We start from the raw sequence: 11,636 nt of genomic DNA, 5'->3' as shown, positions 1-11,636 counted from the left end.
TGACTGAGCTAATGGATCAGCTGATAGTGATGAACTCTCCACTCTGCTCTTTGCCTCACAGATTTTAGCTACTTTTGGTTCAGTGTTTTGGTTTTTGTCCTGAACTGCTCATCATGATTATTTCTAGTGGCACTGTGAACCCACAGAACAGACAGTGGAGCATTTAACAGCTAGAAAGCAGCACATCCCTCTGATACTATACAATAGATGTTGTCATTGAGTCAATACATAAAAGACATTATTTACTTCTCGTGATTAACTTGTCTTATTTATTTTTGTGACATTAATGTTAGATTTAAATATTAAATTGATTTTAAAAATCAAAGTTTTAGTTTTGGGTGCTGAATTTTGGAAAGTGTAATTTAAAACTTAACAATTCTTGACATATTCTACATTCATGTATGTTTGCATATCTTTATTTATTTATATTTTTTATCTACTTTATAAACCACTTCATATTATTTGTTCTTTGTGGAGGGAGCGACTGTAACTCCACCTGATTACACTGGTTTAACTAAATATTTAGTTAGCACATTGCAAACTACACAGCAGCGCTGACAACGTATGTTACTAATTAGCAGTGTTGTGCAAGAAATAAATCAAACTGCAGCTTTAAAAGTGTGAAAATATCAACACATTAAATTCACACTCGTAGCTAAACAGAATAAAGACGATGTAGCTCTGCAGGTCAGAGGTCGTAAAGGAAAGAGGAAGTGTGACAAACACTTAAATAATAGACTATTTGCATTTGTCCTGTAGATTCAGTTGTAAATAAAGAAAAGAAAAGAAATCAGCCAAAAACTTGGCAAACTGAACTGAGTGGACACTGTTTGGAGAGGCACCCCTTTGTGTATGAGGTCCTGTGGGGACAGGAAGACAGATCGGAGGTCAGATCTGAGGGAAGGATGAATGGAGTCAGATACAGAAGGATCCAGGACGACAGTTCACCTGTCAGCTCCATCTGAAGCCAAGGACATGCTGAAGTTTCTTCAGCACAAAGTCAAGTCTGGGTATCTGTGAAGAAGCTGGAGGACGCAACTACAACACACACTCATTCTGTACACTGGGTTCTGTTGTGAAGCTCACACAGTGTAGGAATCGGTCATTTGCATCACATTTTACAAAGTAAAATTCTATTGAAGAAAAACTAAATCAGGACATGCAACCATAGCACAGATACAGGTTCATCAGGTTACATGCACTTCATTTCCTTATATTATCCTCATCTCCACACATACACACAAACACAAATTCTTCCCCTCCCTACCACAGACACAGCCTCCCTGTCCATCTGCTGTGTGTCTGCCTGGATACAGAAGGCTGGAAGCAGCCACACACACACACACACACACACACACACACATTCCCATGCACTCAGACCACAGGCAGTTGGGGGAAGGACGAGTCAACACTTGACCGCACAAACACAAAGTTGATAGAGTTGAGTGTTGTGCGACACAGAGAAATCTGAGCGACCGTCACAGTGAGGGGCCACATGTGACTGTGGAGGCAGATCCATAGGAAGCAGGACACTTATAGGACAAACATAATGAGAAGTCGTCCTCAGTTAGACCTTAACCCAGTCTCCTCTCTCCTCTCCTTGTCCTCTAACCTCTGGTTGTAGCTGACCTCATCCCTCAGAACAATCATTTCACTGTCAAATCAGCTGCAGCTCAGTCTGTGTCCACAGTCTGTGTGGTGTGTATCAGGTCCCATGGTGTTACATCAGCACTGTCTGGATTACGCTCACTTTAGAGTATTTGATTTGAGATTACATGATTGTAATGCACTTGTGGACAAGTGGGGATTTTGGTGTGAATGTGATGATGTGATGATGAAAATGAAACGCCTTGCTCTATGTTTTTCTTCCTGCACTGAGACACTGCTTAAAATGTCTGTGTTAACGTGCTGGTCTTGTGATGCTGAGACCCAGACTGCTACTTTTATTTTCTCCTTTTGCATCATCTATTTAAAGGGGACATATTATGGAAATATCACTTTTTTCAGGCTCGCTAGGTTGAAATCCACGTGGTTTTATGAGCTGTTCCCTCTGTTGTCTGACAATGTTGTCATTAGTTTTCGAATTTGCATAATACCACCCCTACCTGTGAGTACTGGTACCAGTAGAGAGGGCAGGTCAGGGTGAGCAGTGGCTGATTTGCATTTAAAGGGACAGGCACTGAAACCAGCTGTTCTGAACAGGGCTGTTTTGAGTGGATGAAAAGAGCTGTGATGTTTGATTATTGGGGTATTTTGACCAAAGCATGTCACAGACATGTCTTTAAGACACCTGGGAACTATTTTAATTTGGGGGAAATGGGCATTATGTCTCCTTTAATCTTTTGCTTTCCCAGTTGTTTCTTCCTAAATCAACATCACCTTTTCATCTCTCGGCCCAACCAGGAAGAAACTTGAGAGTCCTGCTTGACATCCAGTTTCCTTCTCTGACCATGCTGCATCAGTCTCAGGGTTGTCATATATCAGAAAACACAGGCTCTACCTACCAGCGCTGGGGCCAGAAGGCCATAGATATACTGTAAACAATGCATTTCTGGTGAACCTGCCTCCACACACAGTAAAACTCTTACAGGGGTTAAGGTCTCTAATGCTGGCTGCTCATGGCTTCCCACTGCTAATTGAAGTCGCTAACGCACCCTCAGAGTGAATCTGGCACCTCCATCCAGGATGTCCCTCTGTCTTTATGAGTCTGTTCCAGGCTCCTCTCTGTAGCCAAACCCTGCTTTTGGCAGTGGCTGCCTGTTTTTCTGGAGGGAACTGACAAATTATGTAGCTGTCGATCTAATGTGGACGACCTGCTGGAGGGTCAGAGGGTTTCAAAGACACCTGAAGAGCCTTTTAAAAAAATCTGAGCGGCCATCGGTGAAAAGTAAGACCAGTTGTCCGCTCTTGCTTTTACTTGCGCTGGAGATTGTTTTCTCATCCTGAGTCAACAGTAGAGTTGATGTGAGGCTCCATTATGCTGCTTACAGAGATTTGTCAGGCATTGTTATGCTGTCTGCTGTCTGCAGCAGCAGCAGCGCAGCTTTTGAAAGCTCTCTGACTAATCAATGTCATTCTGCTGGGCTTCAGTCCAATCCAAATCAATGTGAGCTGAGCCCCATCACAGCTCCTCGTCCAGGACTCTCAGTGCTCAGATAATCACTGTCGCTGTCCCTGAACACCTCTTTCAAACGCCGAGTGCTGCCCTCACGCTGACAGCTGCCTGTTTCTGCTCTTTTAGTCGGTAATGGTGTGAAGAGCAGAGTACAGGAATAAAATATTAGCTCTGCTGTGATGTCTGACCACTAAGTGGGCTCGGTACCAACACATCACACTCCTGCTGTGATCTCTGAGCTTTACCAAGACGACTGCACTTTCTTCAGGGTCTTGAAGACTCATTTAAAAGGTCTCTTCACTTCTTGCAGTTGAATAGCTCCAACCATTTGAGAAGAGTCATTGACCCACCTGCTCATCATGTGAGTGGTAACTGTCACCTGCATGGTCTCACTGGGAGTGGGCTCAAATACTGTAATTTAGGGGCAAATGGTAGAGTGCTTGCAATGCAAGAGGAAGTGGGATTGATACCCACATTCCCCTAAAGACTTTACAATCATTTCCCAGTCAGGGATCAATAAAGTTTATATGATCTAAGACAAATTTTCTACACATCCTTTATCTCTTTATTGCTGAGCACTCTAAAAATACTGGGCCAAAACGCTGCTCTAACTACAGTAACATCTGTATGTGAATGTGTGTGAACAATTGTGATGTGACTGGCCAAGCCCAAGACAAATTTCGTCTTTGAGGACAATTAAGTTCCTCAAAGAGAAGAATAAAATTATCTATCTATCTATCTATCTATCTATCTATCTATCTATCTATCTATCTATCTATCTATCTATCTATCTATCTATCTATCTATCTATCTATCTATCTATCTATCTATCTATCTATCTATCTATCTATCGATCTATCTATCTATCTATCTATCTATCTATCTATCGATCTATCTACAGTATCTATCTTTTTGAAGGGCTAATATGTGATGTTGTAGACCACCTCCTCCATGGTTGTTTCTCTTTGATGTAAATCTCCTTAGGAGGCACTTGTTTAGTAGCAACTGAACTTGATCCATATTCTGATTAAAAACTAAAAGCAGGCAGTTGAGGAAGAAGACATGTCACATGTGTTCCCTCTGGGTTTACACTGATGCATAGTGATGAGTTGAACTCCATCTCCTTGGCCAGAGCCTGGAGGAGTGAGAGTATTGACGACCGAGGGACGAGTTAACACATCAATCATGACACAGTGCGTCAGAATAAATCAATGTGATGATGTAGTATCACACAGCTTCAGATCAGTGTGACCTGAAGTTTAATAGTCAGGTCGGATTCTCTGGTTTTGTTTTTGATGGGCTCATTTTTCCTAGGATGGATGGATTTTCTTAAGGTTTGTTTCAATACCTCATTTTCTGTTGATGTTTGATTGACACACAATCAGGTGGTGTGGGGGCAGCAAGAGTGTGTGTGGGCTTGATGTAGAGGAGGTGCAGAGACTCACATCGGACTGAACTGGCTCAGATCGTCTCTCGGTGAGAGCGGAGCAGACTGACGGCGACTGGATCCTCCTCCAGCTCCATGTACTTGGCAGAGTGTGGGCTCCAGATTGCGGCACAGCTCGGTGGGCCCGGCTGGGAGGCTAAGGTGAGAGCGGCGTGGGAGGCTGTGAGCACACACACACACACACACACACACACACACACACACGCTGGACACACTCGTACAGAAACACACAGACATGATTCCTGTAGATAAGACGGTGTTTGTGGAGAAACTGGACTATGAAAGCAGGAGGTGGAAACAGGAAACAGAGAGGGAGCTGCAACAGTGTTAGATTCATTTACACTTCATGATTTCTGATGAAATATTGACCATGACTCAGGATGAGGAAATAAGAACATCGACACTATCACAAGTATGTTTACACATCTTAATCTCAACAAAGCCCAGGCATGGTGAAGATATTGAGAAAACATTTTATGCACTTAAAAGATCTCCAGATATGTGAAGAACCAGGAGTCCTGCAGCAGATGGAACTGATCTGGGATCACAGGAAGAGACAGGCACTGCAAAGATGGCGGCAGAGGAGGAGCTCACTCTGAACTTCAGAAACCCATGGGTTATTCCACCCATCTTCATTTACAGTCATCTTCAATTTACAGTGTGATTTTTACTGCACTTTGTATAAAGCAATTTGATAAATAAGAACGACTCATCACTTTACTATGAAATAAGGAATGAAAACATGAATGGCTTCTGGTCCACTGGAGAATAATTAGTAGCTGACATTGTTTCTTGCTGTTGTGGCAGGAAAGTGTGGGCAGATGTCCGTGTTCCTGTCTGATAAGGTGTTTTTGGACCGATAAGACCGCAAGAACTGGCACCAGATCCCAATCTGGTTGCTGCTGGTCAGGATACAGCTGACGTAAGGACAGCAGCCCATTACTTTCATACTTAAGAACTTTAACGGAGACATATTATGCCCCTTTTCCACAAATTAAAATGGTTCCCAGGTGTCTTAAAGGGATAGTTCACCCAAAATTCAAATTTCACACATTATTACTCACCCTCCTGTCGACTAAGGGCTGGGAGAAGTTTCAGAGTCCTCCGTGCCTTCTCGGAGTTACAACGGGGCTCCGTGCAGCACTGTATGTCCATATGACGGTTGTGAATGGAGCTCACTTTTCTTCATCCAAAAAACATCCAAATACCTCCATAGTGCTCGTCTGTAATGTCCGTCTTGTATTGAAGCCCCGACATGAGAAATTGTTCCCGAAAAAAATTAAATAAGTCTATATTTTAAGCTTGTTTGTAGCGGAAGCTCCCAGCACTGCTCTTCCTGGTCCGTCCAAATCCTGCGAGATTCCGGCAGAGCAACACTGGGAGCTTCCGGTACAAACAATGATGAGCCCCGTCCCACCCCTTCTACTGGTACCAGGTAGGGGTGGAGTTATGCAAATCCAAAAGTTAGTTACACTGGAAGACAACTGAGGGAACAGCTCATAAAACCACTGATTTCAATCTAGGGAGCCTACACATTACTGTTTTTTTTTGTCAATTCTCACATTTTGGGGGCCGGAAGGCAAGACAAACACCCAAATATATGTTAAATAAGAGCCTTCAAAAAGTGATATTTCCATAACATGTCCCCTTTAAGTGCTAAACTCTGGGCTTTGGGTTATACACAAAGACTGGAGGTACAATAGGAAACTGTTAGTCCTGAGTGAGAACTGATCTCAGAGGACATCTGATCCTCTGAAGGTGATGGAGAACAGAACAGTCAACAGTAGTCTGATGATGATGATCACCCTCAAAATCTGGTAACTACAGTAAACACACAGACTCCAGCTCAGAGTGTTTTCAGCAAATCCTTTCAGGACTCATTGTATGTTTATTTCATCAGAACAAAAGACATGAAAACAATCAGTGGTTAAATACAAGCTCTGTTGCATAATATGAAGCATTTCTACTGTTCCTAAACCTTAATAAAATATAATTATATCCCTTTATAAAAAAAAGCTCACTGTCTTCATCTGTGCCTTGTCATGATCTGACACCAAACACACAAGTGCTCTGGACATTTTTGCATATAACGAGTGGACTCTTCTTCAGGACCAGCTGTGCTCGGAGGACTCCAGTCCTTTTACATGTTGCATACAGTCTCAATGTTACAACATATAGAGGATCTGACCAGGCGGAGGTTGCATAGGCTTCTCTAAAGGGACTCATGCATCATAGACAGAGGAGAGCAGTGCAATAAGCAGCAGACTCTGTCTGCAACATCAACACACACGACAGGATGACACCTTATATTTAACCTGTTATATAACTGTTATACAGCTGACTTAATAAATACGTGTATATGTAGTTATGGCACCGAGCGCAGCTGATTAACACGGAGCTTTAAGGCCATGAGAACGGATCACCTTCAGTCATGTCGACTGTTTTTAAAGCCGCTGCAATGAAGCGTATTTACACTTTCAAAATCGTCGTCAAAATAAGTTTTGATGGTGAAGCTGAAACCTGTGAGATGCCGATGTCTGGTGGTCAACTCACCATCGTTATCTTCTTCTTCATCACCTCATTCACCCTCAACTATCTGAGAAACACTGGATTTAAAGGTTTAACAGGCAGCTGCCTCATTAAAGGTGCAGTTTTCTTATGTTTCATTTGCAAATACTGTAAATTATCAACCGTTGCAGTACAGTATCACTACACAAAACAGTAAATCTGGTGTGTACTGAGGCTTCCTGGTGGTTCACCTGGTAGAGCTCATACCACAGAGGCTTAGTGCCAACCACAGTAGGACAACAAACAAACAAAGAAAGAAAAGAAAACATACAGTATACTGGTTACTGAGTTACTCAACAGATCAGATCAAACTGTTTGAGGAAGACGGAGCCTGTGTCTGTGGTGTTGTGCGTGGGAAGAGTTTTTTCTAAAGTGGCTAACACACATTTTTCTGCTGATCCTATCCACAGGAGTTACAGATGAGTGCCTCACACAGAATAAGATGACCTATCACTTCAGAGTAGGAACGTATTCGCCTATTCATGGTCAGTGACGGGGCATCAGCAGGTAGCTTAACTCCTGCTCTCGAGCAAACTTGGACCCGACGGTAGAAATCTGATATTTATCACTTGAGGTATCATCTGAGCTCTATCAATATTTCTTTAAAAGCCAAATTTAACACATTACACACACACGCTGTGGTTCTCGTTGTGTAAGAATCTGTTACAGGCAAACCTGATCTCGCCACTGTTGCTGCGGCAACATGATAAACCAATAACACACACAAAACAGCCAAAAAAACTAGGGAAACTAGCTGTGAAAGTGTGTGGAGGTGTTTGTGTATATTTTTAGTGCTGTGCGTGGTGTGAAGAGAGAGAGAGTGTGGGATAAAAAGAGGGTTATTTTGGATTTTCAAAAAAAAAAGAAAAGTTTTACAGCTCAGACACTGGCATCAGGAGAAGACTTGGGCCCAGTAAAACATCAGAGGCCGAGCGGCTGTTTTCACTGGTGTGAAAAACACCGACCACTCTGTCCAAGCCAAAACAAATCAGCCCTGGTGAGGTGATTGTACAGTTAAACAGAAAGAACAATGGTGAGAACAGAAAGGAACAAACATCTAACAGATTTTTGGTTCTTCAAAGTACATTCAACAAATATTAAACGGTTCATACTGAGAGAAAACACACACGCGCACACACAGATCATCGTCTTTTCGGAGTAAAGCTCTCACTCTGTTATGTTTGATTGTTCCTAACTCAGTCCGCCTCAGTTTGTTCACACTGTGAGAAACATGATCATAGACCTGATCATCAACATGATCGGCCCTTAGATACCAAACACTGTGTCACCCAACAGGTTCCAACAGGTTCTCCTTGTCTCCGCCTCTGGTCTGGTCTGTGATATTTATTTGGAAGCTGCTGTCTGCCTGAAGCCTGAACTCTCAAACAGAGGACAGAAGTGAACCAGTCCAGTTTCAGGTTTCTGTTCAAGACGTTAGAAGAAAACCAAATCTCCAGTCTTTGGTCCTGCTTAATATCACATCAGTTTGTGTTTAAATGAATGATGAATTAAAACAGACAAATGAAAAAGTGATTCTATCACATCATGTTGTATGTCGACACTGAAAACAGTCAAATATGAGAGTGGACAGGGTGATGGGCTTCAAACATCATGACAGACAATATTACTTCAGGGTTTATATAAATGATGCTGCAACTAAACAGCAGTGTCAGGTTTTTGTCACATGTTGAGGCACAATGTAATGTAATCAACACAGTGACACATCTGCTCAGTGTTATTAAAAATATTTCAGTAGGAAGTATCATGATGTTCTGTACGACTGAGCAGTGGCCTGCGCCTGCTGCGTCAACATTTTACATCAGCTCAGGTGATGGATGTGGGACGATCATTGTGCATAATCACCGTGGTTTCAGTGTGTTAAGAGAACAAAGTGCAGACGTAGCTACAACAAACCACAGTGGAAAGTTTCATGTTAATAGAAACCCTCAGTTTCTATCAAACACATTCAGACTGGATGTGGTCCAGAGGCTCAGTGTGATGTGCTGACTAAGCACTGTGCATCACTGAGCTTTTAAACTGAGTGCTACCTGACTGCTAACTGGTTACTAATTGACTGCTAACTGGTTGCTAATTGCTAACTGACTGCTAACTGGTTAGCCTACTAATTGACTGCTAACTGGTTGCCAACTGGTTACTAACTGACTACTAACTGGTTGCTAATTGACTGCTAACTGGTTACTAATTGACTGCTAACTAGTTGCTGACTGGTTACTAATTGACTGCTAACTGGTTGCTAATTGACTGCTAACTGACTACTAACTGGTTGCTAATTGACTGCTAACTGGTTGCTAATGACTACTAACTGGTTGCTAATTGACTGCTAACTGGTTGCTACCTGGCTGCTAACATATTTATTAGTACCACAGACTCTCTCTGCTCACATCTCTCTCAGTGTGAACATACAGTGACAGTCCTGATTTATGTTGTTAACAACCAAGAACACAAAGAAGTTACATTTTGATCCATTATTAAACTAAACAATGACACAGACATGATTTCTTTCCATCATTAACACAACATTAACTGAGGAAATGCAAGAGCTGCAGTGATCACTGACACAGATGCAGTGATAGCTGCAGTGTCAGGACCGTTTACGCTGCTGTAGTCTTTGGTTTAGAGTCTACATGTGTATCGGTGGACTGACTGACTCTGGGTTTGTACAGTCTGATACACATCATATGACCGGGAGAGAGTGGGTCCAGTCACCTGCTGAGCAGAGATCTGAACCTCCTCTCTGAGGCACTAGTGCTAAACAGGTTTCATATGAAATGATAATGATGATGATGATGATGATGATGATGATGATGATGATGGTGATGATTATTCGTGTTCAGTCCCCATCAAAGAGACTTTAGGCCTGATTCTAAAGGTAGAGCTGATGAACTCAAGTCCAGGGAGTCACTACTACCACCATTATAATAGGTTCATGTTATGACAAGATATTTTTAGCCCTACACTTAAAACATTATAATAATATACTATTTCTTATGATAATTTAGAATAATACTATATTCTGTCTCATCTTAAATATGTCATTTGTCAGCTCAATTATATCAATCAGGTACTGTTAATGTTTCCAGCTGCTACAGCTTATAATTTTAACATACAGATGTGACCTGATTATCTCTAATGAGAAAAGTTTCTTTTCTAATGAGATATGTTGGTGTCACATCGAAAGGCTTTTACCGTTTAATGAGGCTTGCTGACTGTAATAGTCTAATGAGTCTCATTAAAGTGAAGTGTTGAAAGAAAATAAGCAATTGTTAGGAAATAATCAAAACTTGAAAAATATGTTGTCATTATGTATTTTAACAAATTTTTTGTGAAGTTATTTCTTGTGATCGTGGAGGCAGGGTCGAGCTGCAGTAGAACAGACTCCTTGCGGGATCGGATAATGGGATTTAGAGTGGTTTTACTACTACTGTTTGTTTGAGCTTGACAGGAAGTTATGGCACTTAGAGACGATAGAAAATGACTTTGGCGTACAGACGTTACATCTACTAGTCTTGTTACAGTATTAGGACAGTGATTTGTAGTACAATTCTTGTTCCTTTGTGGTTGGTAGTCAGAGACAGTTGGATTTGACTTTTTCAGATGTGTGTGCTACTCTAGGCTGTGGTTTCCAACCTAAGGAGGATGATATATCTTTTTTTTTTTTACAGTACTGTAGTAGTTGTAGTAGAGTGGTATGTGAAATGTGAAATACTTTGCAGAAGGTTTGAAGCTGGACGCTGTGTGGTCTGTTAGAGTCATGCATGATGATCAGGGGGCAGGGGGATGCAGGGTCTCAAGTAGTACAGCTAACATGTCCTACATAAGCCGTGGTCCGTCACAGGAGGGAGATTAGGTGTTACTGGATCTTGTGCTGCCAGACGAGCGGTTCCTATGTGGGTGGAGGTCCCTCGTAGCGGAGCATGATGTTGAAGGATCGGGCAAAGTTGTTGGTGAGGGAGCAGCTGTTGCCCTCGTCCATGAACGGCAACAGGAAGGCCAGGAACAGCAGAGCGAGGAGGAGGAGCCACAGAGGGAGAGCCAGGCGGCACACACGCTGCATCAGGCCGGGCTTCTGCAAACGACAACACCAACAGCACATGACACACAGCCTCTGGATCACTGGCGAGACCTCAGTGATGGTGAAAGCCTTTTATATCAAACAAGCTTCAGTTTTCAGACCTCCTTGTTTTTACAACATGTCATTATGTTGTAAATTGACTGTAGATGGATCAGTCGTCACTCACTCAACCATAATGACAGGCTGGAAACATGTGTGAGCCAGCTGTTTGGAGTTCTGATCAGTTTGGCCTCATCAGACCACAAAATCTTTTTCCCACCTTGAACTTTCCTTAAAGGAATACTTCACCCAAAATCGATAATTCACCAATTTTCTACTCACCATCATGCCAAGGAAGGGTTTGGAGAACTTTCAGAGTTATTAAAACGCTTTTGGAGTTCCAGGGGGGGTCCGACTGGCAGTGGATTTTCATA

General features: G+C 42.3%; 1 protein-coding gene across 1 annotated transcript in view; it reads right to left on the bottom strand.

Moving 5' to 3' along the window:
* Nucleotides 1-9,469: 9,469 nt before the first annotated feature.
* Nucleotides 9,470-11,636, bottom strand: part of syne3 (spectrin repeat containing, nuclear envelope family member 3) — a 73,228-nt gene continuing 71,061 nt past the window's right edge. The window contains exon 18 of the mRNA XM_085767138.1: nt 9,470-11,217. Within this exon, the coding sequence (XP_085623264.1) occupies nt 11,035-11,217 (183 nt within the window). The 3' untranslated portion in view covers nt 9,470-11,034. The remainder of the gene's footprint in view (nt 11,218-11,636) is intronic.

Source organism: Trachurus japonicus, chromosome 22, assembly GCF_045865225.1.
Source record: "Trachurus japonicus isolate A0001 chromosome 22, Traja_1.0".
Taxonomy (NCBI): domain Eukaryota; kingdom Metazoa; phylum Chordata; class Actinopteri; order Carangiformes; family Carangidae; genus Trachurus; species Trachurus japonicus.
The sequence above is the reverse complement of the archived record's forward strand: the minus strand, read 5'-3'. Positions and strand labels throughout refer to the sequence as shown.